The sequence below is a fragment of the Anarrhichthys ocellatus genome, unplaced genomic scaffold (assembly GCF_004355925.1).
Source record: "Anarrhichthys ocellatus isolate YVR2014 unplaced genomic scaffold, GSC_Weel_1.0 scaffold150, whole genome shotgun sequence".
In the NCBI taxonomy this organism is placed as follows: Eukaryota; Metazoa; Chordata; class Actinopteri; order Perciformes; family Anarhichadidae; genus Anarrhichthys; species Anarrhichthys ocellatus.
Window position 1 is genome coordinate 135957 of NW_022280180.1, and position 22275 is coordinate 158231.

At 41.5% G+C, this 22275-nt stretch overlaps 1 protein-coding gene across 14 annotated transcripts in view; it reads right to left on the reverse strand.

Annotated features, from left to right (window-relative positions):
• The window catches only part of ptprfa (protein tyrosine phosphatase receptor type Fa), a 319373-nt gene that overhangs the window by 82056 nt on the left and 215042 nt on the right, over window positions 1-22275 (reverse strand). For 9 of the 14 annotated variants that reach the window (XM_031877818.1, XM_031877812.1, XM_031877811.1 and 6 more), the window contains 5 exons: window positions 21078-21195; window positions 19062-19643; window positions 17273-17382; window positions 13138-13394; window positions 10417-10498 (listed from right to left, as the gene is read on the reverse strand). In XM_031877818.1, the coding sequence (XP_031733678.1) occupies window positions 10417-10498; window positions 13138-13394; window positions 17273-17382; window positions 19062-19643; window positions 21078-21195 (1149 nt within the window). The remainder of the gene's footprint in view (window positions 1-10416; window positions 10499-13137; window positions 13395-17272; window positions 17383-19061; window positions 19644-21077; window positions 21196-22275) is intronic. The other 5 variants (XM_031877821.1, XM_031877819.1, XM_031877820.1 and 2 more) reach the window with 1 other exon arrangement.

Consider the following 22275-nt stretch of genomic DNA (forward strand, 5'->3'; position numbering starts at 1 on the left):
GGAGGACAGAGGACAGGGATGTGTGCTTCCCATATTATTTCTAATACGGGACTTTTGTTGTTGCCAGTCCCATCCAAGTCCTGCGACTTCTAATTCTGATCCAATTCAATCCTTCCCCCCTAATGAATTCCTCCTAACCCTGTCAAAATTGATTTGCACCATTAATTAAGTATTTGGATTCCCATTACTTGCAATCTTGTGCTATGAACAGTGCCCATCCGATGCCTGTCATTCCTAACGCAAAACGCATTTGTGTCCAACATTGCTTTGTGGACGTAAGACACTGATGATATCCTGGTCATGTGGAGAGGTTGTAGAGAAGAGCAGACAGATTTTCTGATATATTTAAATTGTACGACCAACAATATTTCTTTCACTATAGAACAGCATGCACTGTTTGCCAATTTCTACACTCAACACTCTACGAGGGGCACAACAGTACTATTGAGACTAAGACTTACTGCAAAACCAAAGCTGAGGCTAAACGCCCAACAGCAGCTCATCTGCAATATTCCAACTGGACAATTATAGAGACTGTACAGAAACTGCAGTAATGTTACAGAGTTTCAGCCCAAAAGCTGTTAAGATGACAGAGTGTTCCAGCATAGGGGATACCCCTCAGCAAGGACTCCCTGTTAGTGAAGAAATCAAGAGTTACCACGACTTCCTCCTTGTCACCTTCTCCACTAAATATCCTCCCTTAGCCTGCAGGGGCAAAAAAAAAGGAATTTAAGTTTTGAAGCTCCTAATTGTGGATATTATGTGATGCAATGTATTTACTTAAGGAAGTTTAGACCAAGAAGTGTGTTTGTGTGATCAGGTTGAGGAATGTGCTGGAGCAGAAGCTTGTTGGACTTCAGCCAATCAATGAGCTGAGAGATGTAACTTTGAGGGGACAAAGGGTTTGAAGCTCTGGGGGATTTCAGATCTTCTGCTGGCCACCCAGGAGGCAGACCAGCCTCCTGGGTGGCTCGGATTGGATCTCACATTTCATGGAATTTATGTTTGTTTTGTTATTAATAGTGTGATTCGGTTTGTAACTGTTTGTATCTGTTTTTATGTTTCTTGGATAATAAATCCATTTGATTTTGACTTAAACCTGCTGTTGTGTTTTGGAGGCAATTGAGAGCACATGGCTGCAGGAAGGGGGGCGATTTCTCCCTGTGTTCTAAAGATGCGGACCTAACACTCCCTTGATCACAATCTGAGAGACTGGTTCATTCTGACACTTGAAAACCACCAAACACTTTCTCATCACTGTCTTATCAACCTACTGGCGTTTCCCCCCCCATTGTGCACAATGTTCTTATTCCTCAGACACAAAGTAATCCATGCACTGGTAAACAAAACAACACATCTCTGTGGTCTGGTTTATGTTGGACAAACTAAAAGAGCTTTTAAAGACTCAACACAAAACATGGATTATGCTAGTCCTCGGCATTATGCTCTGCAGTGCCATTAAAGCTCTGGGGAATGGAAAACATTTCACCCTCTCCTAGAGGTGGTGGCATTATCAACTCACTGCTCCACAGAGAGGCATACTGGATTCACACTCTTAGCACAGTTGAGCCCTTTGGCCTAAATGAAGAACTGAACATGTCATGTTTCATCTAATCCATTACACTTGATGGATGCAGCACTTTCTGTACTTCCATCTTTGTAACAATCTCCACGGATGGAAGCAGCACAAGCAGGGAGGACCTAGATGCGGAGTGAGAGACTGGCAGATTCAATGAAGATAGTTTTAATCAAACAAAGAGTCTTACAGGTTCCCAAAAGGAACTCGGGTACAACTGGCCGATCACAAGCAAACAAAACTGCATGTGGCAAAGAAGACAAGCTGACAAAAGAAAAGTAGAGCACGGAGACTGATGCTGCATTCAAGGCAACTCAGACCTCCAACTCTCCCCCACTTCACGTGGAAGCAGTTGTCTGACATCACACATTTGAAGGCCACGTCGTAAATGGTAAACCATCAACTAAAAGGCAACAATATATCAAAACTTCAATTGGTAAAATTCTGACCTCAAAGTTGTCTGGAACGCAGCATAAATACACAAGGACAGGAGGGAGATAACGAGCGACAGGTGAAACTCGTTATGGAGAGGCAGACAAACGCAGGTGGGGAACAAGCATAGGCAGGAAGTAAGACACAAGAGGAGAGGACTTTCAAACTATTACAGGAAAATGAAAACTATAACAGAAACAGAAACCCTTAGGACCCTGATAGTAACTTTTAGAGGTATCTGTGTGGGCTTGCATGGACTGTGGTGGCTCCCACATTTGGATATCCCCATCCAATAGATGTCAAATCCTGTTCATTTAGTTGGCCAATGAGAATTGTACACCTTTTTATGTCTTTGCCTTTTACACAGTAGTGTTGAAGTGTTAGTCTGTTTGAACAATTAATGGCTACGCTATGATTGGCCAGTCTGCGTCCAAGGGGCGGGACTTAGCGAAGGTGATTAAAGGACAACCTGATCTACCTTCTGAGTGACAGCAGCTCATAACACTAAGACTTAAGTTAATGAAGCAAAGACTAAAACTAAATACAATAAATAAGCCTGCAATGGTTTTTATGCAGTCAATTCGTGTCCGCTACTACAGTCACATGAAATACTCTTCTCGCTGCCACATGTACAGTATATGCAATGCACCCTTTTAATTATGCGCGGCCCTCAGTGCTCTGTGCACTCTCATTCTGCATGCATGCTGCCAGACTGTTCCTCTGAAAGCCATGTTGTCTGCTGCTGCTCACAGAGCATCTTAAAAGCCCAACTCCAACCCAACATCCACGTGTGGGCTCTGATCATCACCCCCCCCCACTCCCCGCGGTGCCGAGCTTGGTGTTTACTTGTTGGTAGAGACGACGTCGGAGCCTGGACACCAAATATAACGCTGTGCATTTCGAATCCATACAATAATCTATTCCACATGTGTTGGCTGGCTGTAATAACTCAAATCAATGAGCTGTGACCTGGGTGAGGGAGAGAAATCACACCAATCTCACCCGAGACCTGTCCTGTATTCATTTAATCTAAATGCTAAATTCTGCCATCAAACTCCAACCAGAGAGCCTCTGCACTGACACACTGCCTTTGCTAAACCAAAATGTAAAACTTATCAAAAGAGGCGGTAAACACATTCACACTGATAAGAGAATGGAGTGCATCCATCCTTGTGGGAAGTGTCGACGTTGCTAGGTGTTGTCCTTGTGTTCATTCTGACTGTGCTTTCGGGGGGGCGAATACACAAAAGGATTGTGCGGCTTTTGTGGCCGCTAAACCTGCCCAAATAAGACAAAAAGAAACCTTTGGATCTCAAAGCACCAGCAAAGGGTGAAATGCACCCTTAACTGTGCTGCCAAGCAAATAGCATCTCTCTCTGCTCCTGTGCTATTTGCATTTATATTTGAATGGGGTAATATGCAGATATTTGGTGCAAAATCATCCCCTTTCTATGTCACGATGCAAAAACAGGAAGAGTTGTCGCTAACTAAAGCGGTGTCATGCCCAGACTTTCCAGTGCTCATGCCATATTTAATCCCAAATATGGTTTCTGTCAGTGAAGTTTCAAATCCCTGCCTTGAGTTTGGAGGAATGCTTCTGCCTCTCATTTCAATCAGAATCAAAAAAGGGCAAATTACTCGCAGCTGCAAAACTTGACGGATGTGTTTGTGCTGTAATATTATTAGCGCAATATATATGGTGAAAAGGACCCAGAGACGGTAATTCATGGAGCAATCATCAACCACAATTTGTTCTTCGTGAATTTGCCCATCAGTGTTCTACCTTCTCTTAAGTAAAGCTAAAGAACAATCAAGACCACAGCAAACAAACCTGGCAGACATGTCATCCTCTTCTACTGATAACAAGTCATCACATTTATACCTTTATATTCCCAGGACATGTGTGAGGAAACTTCACCCCTTTACTGGTGCATTTCTCAAACAACACTTCACCAACATTTTGATATAGATATCATTTACCAGGAGAGACTGACGTGTATAATGAAACAAACCAAGGCACTGGAGGCTCTAGATAATAAGACACCTAGCTCCATGTCTTTAGGCCATTATCTGCTTTAGCTTTCCATAGATGTGACATCATTTCCTTGTTATTTCCATGATGCCACAGGGAAAAGATTCAATGAAAGACTATGTTCATAACTATGATGGCTGTGTGGTTCCAACTGTCTTCGGTACTGTCTTCAGATACAGTAACAATAAATGCAACGACCGCTCTTCCTTTAGAGTGTTCACAGTAAAGATTCTGGGGAACACAATCCAGTGCAGTTACTCATTACAGGCTGCTTATGTAAATGACACCGAAAGCAGCCTGTTCACCTGTAGGTTAGGAGGCACTTGGCCGAGAAACACGAAACACATGGCTAATGGATGTTCACTGACAGCCGGTAATTACAGTATATACAATTGCAGCAAAAGTGAAAGAGCTCTCCTTAGCTAGAGCTGCTGCCAACACAAACTGAAACTTGATGACTTTGGTGACACCTTGCATCCCTCAGTGGTTGTTTTACATTTCAGTAGCAGGGATGACTCAGTGCTTGATCTTCCACCCATGCAGAGTGAAGACAAACATAATCCGAAAAGATGGTCTGAGACTGTCGTAATGCCAACACTGGTACTCGTGTCAGTGGGCTAAGAGTTGTTTTTCGTGGGTCAGCCAGTGGATAAACTTTGCCCTTAAGTCATTTTTGAGTCATTGTCTCAATAAGTGCACCCACCTAACTCCTTCACAACCAACAATAACCTTTTTTTAAACTCAACATCAAACCTATCTTTTACAAAAGGTGCCAGGCAAAGAAGGGACCCCCCATCACCCACTCCACCCATAGGGATTAACATATTTATAACAGCAAAACTTAATTGGATAATACTATATGTAAGATTTAATCTACAACTAAATTGTGCAGTTATCAAAGTGAAATTCTTGTCCATTCATATTTTGGGCAATACACTCGTAAAGTTAAGTTTCTTGGTGTTGACCAGTAAAAGGCCAATGCTATCAGCCTACCAGGAAACTATCAGAGCTTTAGGAACGACCCTCCTCCTATCATACCCTAGGTGCCTGGTTGTGTTTCCTTTGTTACAGGTGCTGATTGGAGGCTCGTCAGCAGGATGAGCCTCACCTGTGCCGGTGTGGCTCTGCCTTAAAATACCCTCTCCAGTTGGCAGCTGCCCTCTCTGAAAGGAAGATCTTTGTTGACTGGCTCACCACAGTCTTTGTGTAAAGTGCTGTTATCATTGGGTTACTTGTTTTTCGCGAGACAAATAAATTACTTAATTTGGCCACCAGCTCGTTGTCTCCCTGTTGTTGTTCCAGTCTCTGAGCCGGGCTGTGACACAATAAATAAGTTCCATATGTTAAAATGAATAAACAACAGTAAAATAGGATTGTGTATAAGTATGTTTGACTTTTGGAGATATCTCTTCCAGGTGTAGGTCCAAAATCAGAGTAGTGTTTACCACAACAGACTTCTCAGACCATGGTAGGCCTTCTTGTGACATGCCACCATTCCAAAAATTGGGGGATAGGATTTCCAAAAAAGAAACATTTTAATTTCTACTTCTCCAACTACTCTTCTCAAACTGAAATGGTATTATCTATGTAGCCCACACAACTCAGTCATTTCTAGTAATCAAAATTCTACAATGACATCCAACATGACAAAAGAAGAGGCAATATCCAGGAACTAGAAATAAATGCATTCTCCTGATAGTGGCAGGGCTATGGTGATGTCCTTCAATAGCCCCTTTTCTTTCTTTATGGCAATATAGGCCCTTTACATAGCAGCCATTTTGACATGTCATTGCAGGGTAAGCCCATGTGTTATTAATTAAATCAATTATGGCCCTGTTCCATTTAGGTGGGCCAGACCAACAGAACAACAGCGGCATTATGCTGCCCCAGTGTGTGATTTCAGATAGCACGCGGCATCACAGGAGCAAAAGAGGCATGACGTTTAACACAACAGCGTCTAGTAGTGTGACCTATAACATATGCGTCGGGCAGCAGCTTTTATCCTAAACAATAATGGCGGGTGAACCGAGTATTGAGGTCCTCTGCTTGGAGGGTGAGGAGCTCCCGGACCTTGTTGTCTTCCCTATTAGCTGCCATTCCTGGTCGCTGTAAGGTTAGCTGCTAACTGCTGCTAGCTTTTTAAAAAATCTCCCGGTGTTTGGACCACAAAAATAACACATCATCAAAGCATCACACCGAGTCGCCGTAACAGCTGTCCCTTTTAACACAGACGTCAGCGTAACTCTGTGACTAACTCTGCTGATAGCTCAGCAGCGGCACAACTCTGTCTCCCCCATTACGCCATCATCATGTCAATATTTCCTATTTTTCATAACTTTTGGATATAACTCTGCAACATAAAACAAACAGCAAGATGTCATGACATTTCTTGCTAATATCCATGCTCTCCAGAGGTACACTCCTAGAGCTTAGCGATCTCTTGACTTTTTGTCTCATACCAGCACTTGACCCACCTCTCTACTTGTTTCCCAACAAATATTTACTGAGCACATTCATGCTCCCTAGGGACTGGGCCTTTTACAGCACTCAATAAGCCTTCTTTAAGTGCCTCCCTGAGGTACAAATTTACATTTTGTACACAAGAAATTGAAGAGTTGCCATGACATATGTTGTGTATGTTGGTGGTCCCTTCTGATTTTGGCGACCCCCTGCTCAGCCTTTCCCCAATCACAATCCCCACGCCAACACATGATTTCCACATTTTCACGATACTTACAAAAACTCATTGGTCCGAGGAAGATGACCATTTTGGTTGGTTTGGATAAACCTTTCTTTGGCGCCATGATTAGGCTACATGACCAACTTTGTAGACATAACATTTAATGGCCAGACAATGGTCATGAATATTCAGATTTTTCTAACCCTGTCGCTTTGCCTCTAGCTCTAAATTCCACATGTACGAACATATTGCATAACGCCAAAGGCTGATTGCTCTAACAGTTCCTGAGCACATTCATGCTCCCCAGAGGAAGACCCCAGTACAATTTGGTGACTCCATGATCTCCCCTGGGCGTCAGCGAGTTCAAGTGTTATGTTTTCATTCCCCCTAACAAAAAGGCTGTCAGAAAAGTTAGATTGTCAGTATGTTTGCCCCATCTAATGTTTTTATTGCCGGAGGGGCTTCAGAAATGTAGTTTCTTGTTGGCTGTGAGGACACAGCACAGAACCAGTTAGATTACACAAAGCTACAGCAAATAACATGCAATAATATCATGCCGTGCAATAAACAGCCAAAGAAGACACATTGACATGTTACAGTAGGAAGAACACAGATGTAAATGATTAAATGAAAGATGGCTGGATTCCAATCAAGCTGCTTGGGTTTAAAACCTCTTATCACTCCTGTAAAATTTGCCTAAAATGCCTATCCAAGGCGTACCCAAAGTAAACTGACAGCTCTTATTGAACCATTGGGAGTACATGTATGGTTTTAGTCTTTATTGAACGGCAACACTCTGAAGTTTCTTCACAATCAGTCAGAATCACTGTAAGTGCTACTGGCATTGAGCTAATGAAGCTACAACACACTGAAACAGAAGGTTTTTATTTCCGCCTGGATTTTTTTTGGCCAACAGATGCCTGCAGTTATCTATGGCTGGGACTTATTAGTTGGAAAACACAATGGTACCATAGCATGAAGTCATAGTACCTGGTACACGTTCAAATTCGATAACAATACAACAGAAAATGAATATTTTACACATGGTTTATTAAGAGTACGTCCGCATAAAAGCACATTTGGAGGCTCGTAGTAACCACGTCAAAATGCACAGACTACGATAAACTACGTGTCCAAAATTTGAACTATAGTTTATTTATGTCAATGTATGGTTAACTATAACATATTTAACCATTGTCAACTTTCACAGATTCTTGAAAGTTCTCACTAACTACACTTTGGTGTTCAAGATCGGTCATAAGTACCTCACTGACGGTGCGAGATTTGAGTTCCAAAAGGCTTTCCCAGCTTGCTTTGCGTGAATCTGCATAGCGTTCTCTTCGTAATTTCATTGGCTATAACGAAGCATGAGTTTGAACAAGATCTGTTGCAATTGGCTCGAGCATTACCCAAAGAAGAGAGGCGGGCATTGTCTTTCAAAGCGGACTCTCGTTGGCTGTTCCAGAATGTGACCAGGCTATGGAAGCTCCTATTGGGTCAAATGAGGTGTCAATCTAACCGCAGACTGCAGCCTTCATTTTGAGACACAGAGGGTACATCCCAGGTCTCTTAACTGCATCCCCGTTTCCCTCACTTGGGTCCTTTCCTTGCGTCTTAGTCCCTCCCACCAGGGATGCATGGAGGAAACCATGCGAGGAGAGAGGAACGAGGAAATATGTTTTAGGAGACATGAGACGTCCTTTCCTCAGTTGCGTCACGTGAAGCGACATCTGTTTCTGATGACGGAGGATCAGCTGATCACAGCTGGATCAGCTGTCAGTCGGCTTTAACAGCTGGAGAGACTTTAGATAAGTTTGTGTGTGTTCACATGATCACTGTACTTAATAATAGTATTACTAATAACTAATAAAGACACACAGTAATCACCACTGTAGAGGTGTTTCTCTCTGTAGTCTGTTAACAAACTGTGTCCTGTGTTCTGTTTATAAGCGCAGGATCCATTTCTACCAGCGGAATGCGATCGTCTTATTTATGAATTATTTGCGTCTGTACGTTTTGAAATTGTGACTGTGGCGTCATTATTAAATAACCCAGAATATGATTATGGTTTCTCTTAAATGATAAAACTCATCAAACACTCAGGAATGATGTAAAAAGTGTTTCGTCTCTCCAGCTCTCTCTGACTTTAATTGTATTCATGATAAAAGTTATTGAGGGAAACATCAGATCATGAAAACACAAATCTTTCTAATAAATGAAGAAAGTTGTTTGTGGTCCTTTTGTTGTTCAGACTACAATGAACATTTATTTAAACCAGATGTTGAATCAGAAAACTAATCAAATATAAACTAGAGTTTATTGTGTGATCCGTCTTCACTCTGGTGTTAAACTCAGTCAGTCAGTCCGATCGGCTGCAGCGTCCAATCACATAACTGATGAACAATGAGGGGGCGTGTCGGCCGTTAAAAGACTTCCTGGAAGTCTGTTCTCGTGGCTCCTCTGTCATGGCTCCTCCGAGGTCCCTCCTCCATCCTCGATCCTCACTCCTCCGAGCTACTTTAGAGCTTTGGGACGGCCGTCAATATGGCGGCGCAGAACAATTTCCGGTTCAAGCGAGGATCGAGGAGCGAGGAAATGAGAATTAAGAGACTTGGGATGTACCCAGAGACCGGCAATGTTTACATGTTAACGGGAGATATGACTAAAAATACATAGAAAATGATCAATATCTACTGGCTAATTTGAAATGATGCAACAGCCCCCCGTGGGTGTTTATGGACGTAATTATGTGTTTTGGACTAAATATTTTACTGGATTGGATCGTGTGGACCCTTAGCAATCTAGCAAGACCATTTTTGCTGGACTATCACTCTAATGGCCCGCCCGCTGCTATGACAAGCCAACATGTTTTCATGAGCAGGTCCCTGTTTTCGTTGCATCACATGCTCTACTAGGTGTGTCGAAAGCGTGTGGGCGTCACTACACAAAGAGGTCAGTAACGCAAATGTTAAGTGGATGCGTTCCTTGGCTTCTTGCGCTTCTACTGATCAACAATTCAAGTCTTGGAAATGTAGCCAATAAACAGCTTCTAAACATGGATGTAAATAAAATGTAGGTTTTTAGCTCAAAAGGTTGCTTTGAAAATGTCTTTTCAGAAAGGAAATGCATGCAAGGTTTCCATTAGGTCCCAACGATACACACAATTTGCCTCGTGCAGATTTTTTATCAGTTTTGCCGACACAGTGTTACAAATACAGTGTTACAAATCAGATTCAGCAAACTGTCTAAGAGCACAAACCTGTATATCAATTCCTTGTTTCAACCTGATAATTGCCTCCTGTTTGTGAACATGTGCTCTTTATTGAGGTGGCATCATTAGCATAATTAACGCCCCCAAAGTGCTATATAGGCTACCTGTCCTACTCCATTTGTGTAAAAAGACTGTCGCACTGAGAGACGGTCAAAGGAAAACAAAATCTAAATATCTACTGATCGTACATAAGTGTTTATAACATGAGGTTCCAGTGTGTTTGAACATAATTTAAACATAACTATTTGTTTAGAAAAACAAAGTTACCATTAATCATAACCACCACAAGCTTAACTCCAACCCCAAGCCTGACCTTAACCAAAAACCTGAAAATGGAAAGGTTTACCTTTTTGGGAGAAGCTTTTAGGGGACTCGAGAGAGACTTTGTCCCTTTGCATGGCGAATACAAGTATACGTCCACTCACCTCATGTATGTCCATGTCTTCGGGGTTCTCCCATCTCTTCAGAGAAACCGGGGTAACAGGAACAACCACTATGTAGTACCACCTGTATCAAACACAGTGGCACAGCTGTATTACACACCCATATTGAATACACCCATCGGAAACACAGCTTCAACGTGATTTACAAGCTGTTTGATTTCAGTCATCTATGCTCTAATGTCTCAAGAGTTTTCTTCATATTTGTTATAAACTTTTTACATTCACGTCTCCTCTTCTCCTAAACACCGATGGGATAAGTTTGCTCTGCTACTAATGAGAAGGTCTGGGTTAGGCATTCATATTGAAATGGTATTAGTTGGGGGGGTTTTCTCCATCAGACCCACTTCTCTTTTTACAGCTTACTTGTGGGCAATTTCTTCAGAGAAACAAACACTTGAAACACAATTAAGTCCAAGTAATTTGCAGTGCCTGTCTCCTCGATCGAGCTGGGTAATAATAAAAAAGTAACCTTCCACTGAATTGCAGCCTTTGCATTTGGGATTGTCTTCGCTGATCAACTGTGGTTTAAAAGCTCAACACTTAAATAAATTGCTTTTTAGCGTCAGGAGAAAGCTCTGAAGGGGCACCGGGGCTATTGTTAGCATGGCCATGTGCTTATAATCATGGCGTTGTTGTGTTGTGGGACTGAATGTTTTGTTTGTGTCTGAAACTCTGACCTGAAAAGAACTCTCTGCTGCAGCGGATAATTGCCTCGTTATGAACTGGCTAGAACAGAAGAAGAAGTAAATAAACCAGGCTTGTAATGGCTGCAGACAAGCTGAGCTATTGATTGAACACAAGAAAACATTGTCTGTGTGCATCTCTTGTGTGGCTCCACTTGACTTAGCCTCACTAGGCTGCTGTGTGTTGAAGCCTTTAAGGTATTCACACTGCTCACACACCGAGGGAAGAATTCACAAAAGGATTGTGTTGATTCTGCACACATGCGCCTCACCAGAGTACAATGTTGTGGTTCCGGGGTGGGAGTGTCAGACAGCATGTTGCCAGGTTGAGCGTAGTCCACCGAAAACATTATATTTCCCACAATTTAAGCTTCTGCATTTTCCAAATGCACTAGTATTATTCAAACGTATTGTTGTGTCTGTAAGCCTTGTTACACCCCTAGAAACAAATAATAACCGTAGCTGTGGCGTCATAATGAGGTCATTAGGAGGAGGTTCAACTGTAGTAGGACAGCACTGCAAATAGCGCCTCGGTGTTCCTGTGCTCTTTGCACGTTTTCCTGAGTGATTTAGTGCAAAATCATCCCCTTTCTATGTAAATGAGCCTCTCTGCGAAAAACAGTCCAATAAACAAAGATCAGGTCTAATAGTCACACAGTCACAGTACAATTATTATTATTATCAATGACAGGAGGCAATGTCAGTTGTGTCATGAGAGATAAATGTCATATTTGATAATACATTTAAATAATCAATGAAGTGACGCTGCTGTGTCTCGTGTGTAAATGTGCACAGCGTCTCTGTTAATGAGACGTACTATAGGATCGCTGCAGACTCTCCCCCTCACAACCCACATGTTGGGCCTATATTTGTGCCTGAGTTACCTGTATTATAAAAAGTGATACATTGACAATGTTCCTCTTCTTTGTACTATTAATTCATCTCTCTGACTCATAACCCACATATGCTTACTACCTTACTTGTTGAGAGTTAGATGATAAAATCGATACCACTATCATATCTCCAAGCTAAATTTGCATGCTTACAGTGTTTATGCTAAGCTATGCTAACCATGTCCTCACTTCAGCTCCGTACTTAATGTAGATAACAGGAGATTGACATGAACCTCACAAAAGATAGGGATTGACAGCATTCTTACATAAGATGGCGTATCTATACCTTGCCACATGGATCATTTCAATTAGATGCAAAAACTGTCAATTGCACACAGTGGCAAGGAATAAGGCGTGTTTGCTCTTTAACCTCATTAGCACATCTTTGGTGACTCGGACCTTGAGAAGGGGCAGATAGCGGTTGCAAAAGATGAATTGACGCTGCTGTCGGTAGTGATGACTGTGTTGTGCCTGAAGCCCGTCCCCTTTCCTTAAGATGTAGTTATTTGGCTTGCCAACACATCCCAGGTGCTTTGTGGTGCAGTGTCTCTGCAGCTTCAATGGTTTTAGCGCCTCATTTGACAGAATCTCATCTCATTCTACACACTGTGCTGTCGGCTCAGCATCACCGCCTGCCATCGCCAATACAAATTTAATGTGTTCAGGGTTCAATTTCCTCACCACATTCTGAGGAGCTTTTACTGGTTTAAAAAAAATGATCAGTTTTGTGTCACTGCATCCGAGGGAACGTTTCAAATGTGACTGTCATTAAAATGATGCATTTTTTATCGATGTGAATTCTTGAGCACATTTAGATATAAAAACATGAATGCAACCATTAAGTGAGTATTTATGTCACCTAACGCTCTGTCTGGGCACCAACGTAATGCATCCTGGTACATGTGGCCACTGCCGGCACTGCACCATCAACACTGATTGGACATCAAGGTCAATTATTACAGCTTTTAATTGCTTTTATATAAAGCCAGCCTTAACTACTTCCCACGACTATAATATCAAACTGATGTACAGAGGAGAGAAGACATTTCAGAGCCATCTATGAAATCATGAATTATCCCATATTTCTTCCAGTATGGTTTCCACTCAGACAAACAAACAGCACAGACCTGACGGGGGCTTCTGCAGGCAGCCTGGACAGACTGATGGTGACTTTGCCACCCTCCTCCACATCGTGTGGGTATCGAGCCGGTTTCATCTTCAGCAGGTCTGGGGCTGTTCGGATGGAAACTTGCTGCTGGAGGCCGCCGGCACTGTTCCCCCGGCTCATGAGCACGAAGGAATAATCCGTATCCGGCTGCAGCTGTGTGATCAGCTTCCTCTTCAGGTCGCCTTGAACCTCCACACTCTGCTGGTTGTACAGGATCTGAAGCCCGGATGAAGGTCTTTTTAACAGTGATACAGTTTTGATTGATTACATAGTGTTTACTACACTGGCTGTCTGTGGAACTGACTTCAGGAAAAATACGTTTTTTTCTCTTTTTCTAAATTAATCTTGACAAAAACTAAATTCTGAAATAAGTCATGAAGTTGGATTACATTTCAATGTTTGTGCCTCAGTAACCTATATCATAAAAAGTTACCATCAACATATAGTAATACTTTGACAATTTTCCTCTTCTCTTCCTTGTACTATTAATTCATCTCTTTGATTTATAATCCAGATAAGTTTACTACCTGTCTCGTTGAGAGTTAGATTATAAAATGAATAAAGCTAATATATCTGTATGCTAAATCTGCATTCTTACAGTCTTTATGCTAAGCTAACCATACCATGTTCTCACTTCAGCTCCGTACTTAATGCAGATAACAGGAGATTGACATGAATCTCAGGAAAGACAAGGATTGAGTGCATTCCCAAAAATATTGACATATTCTTTCATAAAAGGGCTGTGAACTATTACAACTTTTAACGGACAAAACTGTATTAAAACGTACATTACTATGTTTTGGTTTCATAAATGATATGTAGCTTCAGCTCACTTAGTTGTATCATTGTATCCCTGCTGCCTCCGTGTTCTCTGCTTTTGATTCTGTGAAGCACTACAACACATTGTTTTGTGTTACAAGGTGCTATACAAATAAGGTATGATTTACTTGGTTACTATTATTTAGTTGATGACACATGGTCATGAACTTTTGTTTCTGCCTTTTAGCTTCTCATCAAGACGTCCCTCAACAAACAGCCGGTCATAAAGCTCAGTTACAGACAGTTTAATATGATGCAAATAGATTTTCTTGATGATTTATGTTGCAGCTGCTCTGTTACGGAGTACAAAAGAGAATATCTCAAATATCTCATATAAATGTACAAACTGTTTCTATTACTGAAGTCATTACATTATACCGTGTTAATAACCACCTCCTGTCTGCATCTACAGTTTCACTCTTAGAAATCAGGGTTCCAAACAGGTTCTAGCCCCATTTCCTTCCAGAAAAACCTTTTGTGGAGAAAGGGATTCTAAGGGTCCTCTGTGAGACTAAGGGTCCATGTAGCACACTTTTCATCAGAAATACCCTTTTTGAAAGGGTTCTTCAAGGATTATTGAAAGAGTGGATGTAAAAAGGCAATGCTTTGGAATATAAAAGGTTCCCAGTAGAACCCAATGGGTGGGTTCTGGATGAAACCCATGGAATCTAAGAGGGTTCTCCGCAGACCCTGCTGGGTTGCATCTCGTTGGCACCCTTACAAAGTGGAAAGGTTCTGGATAGAAATTTCATAGAGGGTTCTGGATGGAACCTTTCACGGATGGTTCTAGGCAGAACCCCAAAGGGTTCTTTTATAAAAGGTTCTACTAGGAACACAAAAAGGGTTCTCCTATAAGGACAAGCCGAAGAACCCTATATGGTTGTAGTTAGCACCTTTATTTCTAAGAGTGTATAATAACATGTATTATCTGCCTACCATGGATGAGTTCTATTATTCAGGACCGTGTCAGACATTCGTAGGACTTACTTCAGGTGCCTTTTTGTGATAAGTCAGACTCAATAGTTGTTGGAATGCTGTTCCACCCAATGCTGTTCCATGAGCTCTTTCAGCTCATGGGTGCTATATCTCTTCATATTTATAATCTTTAAACTTTTTAAATTATTAAGCTTTTTGCCATTTTTTTGGTATGGAGAAATCTTTCAAATCCTCTTAAACTTCTTCAACTTTCAAATCCTTCTACTTCCTCATACTTTCAGCTACAGAGAAAACGCTGATCTATTGCCACGTGATTCAGCTTTTTGATATCTTTTACACTTTTTGAACTGCAGCAATTTAACTTTTCTGCTTTTATAATGGGTGTGTATTGCGCAGCTTAGAGTGCGTGATGTCACCGCTAGTGAAGAGCAGCTTGAGATTCTTGTGAAAAAAACATTTGTCTTTTGCCACTGTGTCCACAATCTTCACTCTTCATGAATAATTTTCGGATGTAAAAGTAGCTAATCTTGTCCTTGTCGTAGACAAATGACTGTGGAATCCAACAGACTTACACATTTGGCTCAAGGAGCCGCAGAGTGACATGAACTCCAACCAACTGCTCATTAGACTCCATGTTAAAACTGACCACTCATTTCTCAAAGAAAGCAGACGGTACCAGTTTTGTCTATTGCTCTGGAGCTCACATTTTTAACACCGCAAACATAAAAAACACATTACTGCGTTCGGCAGAGTCTTATCTTTCTCACGGTATCCATATTTTGGCACTCAGACTCCTGCTTTTTGTTAAAAGGGGTTTTGTTCAAAATCACTGTTTACTGTAATGTTTCTTAATCAGTCTGCCTCTAACACCAGGTGCATCCTCGCCATGGCAACCAGTTACACACACGCACGCAGGCTCTCTCTGTCTGTCTCTCTACACACACGACTTGGAGGCATTGTTAGACCATCTGTCTATCTATCTCTCTCTCTGTCTCTCTTTCTCTCTGGCTCTCTCTCTGTTTGTCTTTCTCACACTCATTCTCTATCCTATCTCTCTATCTTTCTGTCTATGTCTCTCTCTCTGTGTCTCTCTCTCATACAGTCATTCATGTCTTAGAGATTTTAAGAGGACTTTCCACCCCCCCCCCCCACACCCCATTTCAAAATAAAAGCCCCAGAGTGTGAACTCTAACTGAAATGCTTGTGATGAAGCCTGTCATTTAATAACCTCTGTTTGTGTTTCATACATTCTGATTCTGTCTCCTCTCCTCCTCCCTTTCAAAATAAAAGCCCCATGGATTAACTCTATTTAAACATTAAACTCAAAATTAGGCTTTTTTGTTGACAAAATTTATGCTCTTACTAATACTGCGACAACTACTACTGCTGCTGCTAATATAGTATTACTACTACTACTACTGCTACTACTTCTACTATAACTTTTGCTGTTGCTACTATTACTACTACTACTACTGCTACCATCAATATTATTACTACCGCTACTGCTATTACTACCACTACTACTATTACTTATACTACAACTGCTACTACTACGACTGCTATTGCTGATACTACCAGTACTAATACTACTACAGCTATTAGTATGACTGCTACTAGTACTACTACTACTGCTACTTCCTCTACTGCCATTACTATTACTACTACTACTTCATCTACTACTACTACTGTTATATTAAATACTACGACCAATACTACAGCTAATACTACGACTACTGATACTACTACTAATACTAATACTTCTACTACAACTACAACTTCTACTACTACTACTACGACAAATATCACTACTGTTACTACTAGTCCTTATTCTAACGCTACTAATACTTCTACTACTAATAATGCTTCTACTACAACTACAACTTCTTGTACTACAAATATCACCACTGATGAAATGTTTTAAGCCACAGAAACCGTTCGAATATCAAAATGTTCAGCTCTTTCAGGAGAGGTGTGATATGACTTTTCATATTTGTAATTTTGAAACTTTTTGAATTATTAAGCTTTTAGCAATTTGTTTTGAATTGGATATCTATTTTCAGCAATGTTTTTGCAATTAATTTCAGTTTTCAGTATTCCAACGCATTTTCAGCAGGAAATGCATTTTCTAGTTATAATTTGGTCTCCACCTAGTGGTCCATATTATTGTCTCGGAAGCAGTTTCATATGGAACCTCTGTGTTGAAATTCACAAACGTTTGAGTACAAGGTTCTAGATTATCAGTATAAAACCTCCTTTGGTTGTTAAATTCAGTGGCTGTAACGTGTAAATGCTGCAGCTAGGTGGAAGGTCTGTCGAGGTGACGCGTGATGCAATCTTACCTTGAGAGGAACTTGGGATTTGAAGGTTTGTGGCACTTCCCAGGTCAGCAGGACAGAGGTTTTCGTCACAGCCTTCACGGCAAAGTTCTTGGTGAACACTGAGGGAAGGTCTAGATGATTATCAGGTGGTTAATTTAATTGTAAATATGACTGAGATGATTCAAAATTGAAGAGCTAAAATGAGAGAACAATGTACACTGTGCAAATTCATCAAAACGAGAGCACAACCTGTCATATTTAGACACAGCATTGTCTCAATACAGCAATGTTTTTATTATCTATATAGCGATAATTTGGTGACCAATATCAATGACTTAAAGCTGAACTAATCAATATTTTTTATATCAATAATGGATCAAATACATATCTGTTATATAAAAAAGTCACTCATAGTTATAATTCCACATATAACTTTCACCACCTTTGCAGTTCTTTTTAGCTCTACAGTGATCTCACTTTGATCTGAATATGTGGCACCTCTGACCAAGATAGGAAAAAAATCATCCACTTAATAAAACGAACGCAGAAGAAGGGTTTCATACATTACATCTTAGATATACAGCAATTACACAGGACCAATACCAAAGTCATTATAACAGCCTTCAAAATAAAAAGCTGGGCTTCTACTCTTAACTGACCTGAGTCTTTGTTTTTACATCTGCTGCAGATCATTAAATAAAGATAAAATACTATTTTAATGTGAGTCTTACCAGTGTAATCCAGTGACCACAGAAATATGTTTACAACAACTTGTAGAATGTCTGATCTCTTCCATGCAATTGATTAAACAGCTGTAGTCACACAGCAGCAGGAGTGATAGGCAGATGTGTTCCATCTGCACTTTCTGATTTTAGAGAGGTGGTGTGTGTCATTCTACAGGATGACACGGACAGCAGCAGCAACTTCATTCATTATTCAAATGTCCCGACACAGCAACTGGATTGGTCAGGGTCTAACAGCAACAACATTCTGTCTCAGTTTCTTTCTTCTATTTGCAGTTGTGGTTTACGCCCGTGGAAGTTGATCTACATAATCTGAAAACAATATGTTCACTTGTGTTTCCTTCTACTCAGAACTAACTCCACGGCAGAGGATCACACTCACACCTCTTCAAAATCTGCCGTACTTTACGCACAGCGGATGCCGTGCGGATGCCATGCGGACGCCATTTTGCATTTGTTGATTAAAAATACGAGGACTGTTTCATTTTCTTTTCTTTTTTTCTGTTTGATAAATAAGAAGTAATATCTTATTCTATACCATATATAATATTTATTATATCGATTTCGCACTTGGTCTCGTTTATGTTCAGTGTTTTTAAGCGGAGTTTAAATTTATCAATTAAGCTTTATTGATAGTTTGGACGACTAGAGCTGCACTGATATTGATACTGATACTGCACCAATATACATCAGCTGCTTGTTTGTCCCGCCATTAACAGCATATTTGTTTTAATATTTGTCTGTGGGTTTTTAGGGGGAATTTCATGTGTTTCTTGTCACCTCAGCCTTTCAACTGTTGCTGTTTTTGAAGAAGGGAAGAGGGGAGCTCATTATGGTCAGTACTGAAGCTCACCTGCCTCCCCCTTCTGGTTCTGTGTTCCTCCTGCTAATAAAGTATTCAGCCTTTCCTCCACATTGCGCTGAGCTGCACTTGTGGTCACCAAAATGTAAAAAACGTGCATTTGAAAAAAATGTTTGTGTTTTTTTCCTGTTTCAGGCTAATAGAGCCCTACATTTCCAAATGATGGAGTAATGTACGGAGTGCTGAGGTAGTCTGTGGCTCTCACCTGGCATGGAGGTGGACATGGTCCGACTCTGAATGCTGGGGCTGATGGGCCCTCCCCCCTTGTTGGTGAAGCCTTGGACTCTGATGTCGTAGGTTGTGTCTGGCTGCAAGCCTTGGACCGTCATCTGCGTTTCTGTGGTGCTGTTGGTGTTGTTGTGCTGGCTATTGATATCTCGGTACACCACCGCGTACTTGACAATCTTCCCGTTCCTCTCGGCCAGAGGAGGGGGCTCCCAGGCCAGGTTGGTGGAGGTGGCGGTCAGGCCGACCACGCTCAGATTCTGGGGATAGCTGCTGGGGACGTCCTCGGGGGTGCTGATCTCCTTCACGTATTCCTCCCCGTTGCCTGCTCGGTTTTTGCCGCACAGCTTGAAGATGTAGGTGGCTCCCTTGTGGAGGCCGGTCACTGTGAAATGATCGTCTGCCTTCCTGAAGTCTTTGACGGTGAAGGCCTCCTCCTCTGCTCTCTTGTACTGCAGCTGGTATCCCACGTGCTCCCCGACCATCTCCTTGGGAGGCTGCCACTGGATCAGGGCAGTGTTCCCTATGGTGGTGCTGATCATCATAGTGGGCTTGCCAGGAACTGGGAGACATTCCCATATCTTGATTACACTCAAGACGTCTCCCTTCAATACATGTACACTACAATAACCCTTAAAGGTACAGTGTGTAGCATTTTGGGGGATCTATTGGCAGCATTGATATAATATTCATAACTAGGTTTTTATTAGTATATAATCACCTGAAACTAAGAATCATTGTGTTTTGGTGAGCATCGAATGAGCCTACTTCACCATGTTGCACCACCATGTTTCTACAGCAGCCAAGAACGGACAAAGCAAGCACTGGCTCTAGCAAGAACCATTTGTGTTTTGCGTTGGCGTTAGTCCTCCACGCTTGGTACACTGGAGAAGTTTCTGTTGGTTGCAATCCACAACCTCGCCACTAGACGCCGCCAAATCTTACACACTGATCCTTTAACACATCGGCGTCCTATTTGACTTGCTATCCAGTGGAGAAAATGGGAACTAGTTTAAAAATATGTCATAATTACAAGGTTGTGAAACATGACTCCTCTAAGAACACGGGGCAACATGCACGAGCAGTCAGACGATCAAACAGGTTGTAAACACGCGGAGAGATTAGCTCTCGGATTATTTGTCGGAAATAATCCCTCATTGCACGGTAACAAAGTGTGAGCCAACAACTAAGGCAAGTACAGTAAGTCAAAGTTAACCTGGAATTGATGTTTAGAATGGTGTAACTTTAACATTCTCCATATTTTTTCCTCTTCAATATAAGTTTGAGGTTTGTTTACAACCTGCCCCTCATGCTTGTTGCCCTGTTGGATCTATTTTTGGATCTCTGCAATTACTTCGCTGAGTATACTGTTATCATAAACAATAAAACCAATGGCTAGCAATTAAAATAAAGGAATAAACCATAATTTAAACCATAACTTAACCATAACCTTTAAAGCAGTGTTGTATTAAAGAGCACCTAAACCAAGACCACCTAAACCAAGACCAGAGTGTATTGAAACTGAGTCAAGACCACGACCAGTCAGAGATGACAAAGGAACATGTAACCCACAGGCACTCCTCACACTAATCCACATTCCCATAAAAGCTAATGAGGATTCCTCTTCATTCACCTCTTTCCCCCCGTGTATCCCATTAGAAACGTCTTGATAAAATAATCAAAAGGCTTTGCAGAGGTCAATTCTATTGTAATTCATCACAGTTTGATGTCAACAAATAAATCAGACAATGCACGGGCAGTTAAGTTATAACCTGTACTGCAGTTGTGGTCTTGACCCCTCTTGATATAAAGTCCTCTTTGTCTTAGACCGAGACAAGACCTTCAAAAAGGGGTTTTGAGACCGGCCTTGAGAATACAACACTAATACAACACTAAGTATTTTTTTTTCTTTTCTAAACCTAATCAAACCATAACAATAGTGGCGGTAGACAGTAAACCGTGAAGATGGGGGGAAAATGTGGTGGATGCAACACACCTGCTCCTGTGGTGGTGACCACCTTGGCCTTGCTGCGAGCTCCATCCCCCTTGGTGGTATACGCAGCCACAGTCACAGAGTAGGTTGTCTCTGGCAGCAGACCTGTCACAATGGCCTCCTGTGTGGTCGAGAGACGAAGAAGAGGAGGAAAGAGGGAGGGAGGGAGGGACACAGAGAGGAATGGAGATCGAGGGAAAGAGGCAACATTCAGGTTGAGACAATGGCTCGCTGTGCTGTCAGCCAGTACACTTTACAAGGCAAATGAGACAAGCTCAGTGACAAAATGCACTTCCAACACTCTTCAAACTGTTATTTGAGGAAAACGTCAAGTGAGGGTCATGAATGTAAAGCTGGAGTGCATTCAGATGAAATGCTCAATGAAGTTTCCTGGTCCTTGACGGTACTGTTAGATAGCAGGAAGTGAGTGTTTAAACTGTGATGGATCTTTAAGGACAGTCAGTTTACAGTTTGTCTTTCAAACCAGTTAGACTAACCTGGAGGTCTGTTTACAACAGTTTGCTGTCTCCTCACTGTAAGCTGCTAGCTACAGTGTTATTTGTCTGTACATTTTAAACATCCCCTCATTGGCTTAGAAACATCAAGATCACGTCAACGTCAGAGAACTGCAGCCAGCTGACTAACACTGGCACGTTTACAAAAGTGATGACTAATGTCTGTTGTTCTTATAATTAAATAACTGAAATGAATGAAATTTCAGTCAGCCGATTCATTTGAAACAGATTGTTTTATGAATGTAGAACACGTTGATTAAGAGTGACAGCATAGCTTGGGTCCACTGGATCTACACTGCGGTGAGAGGGGGATGTTGTGAAAGTAGCAGCAACTTAAGGTGTTTTTAGATCAGAAGACTTTTTTCATAGTTTCAAGAATTCCCTTTTTATTGTATCCGCACCGCAAGAACAAGGAACGATCATAGTCCTCAGAACAAGCTTGCAGGACTTTCTTAACTTTAGAGGAGACCTAACCCAACACAAGAGGAACCATGCATGCCATAAGTGTACAGAAATGGAAGAAAGCACGGACAAATAAACCAACAGCAAAGTCCGGAAGTTAACTTGTTCATCAGCACACACCCACTGAGCAAAGAACGCCGCTCAGTGAGCTAACCTAGTAGCACAAAACACACCCGTTGAGCCAAAGAAGTCAATTCAAACTGAAATTAAAAAAGGTATCATGA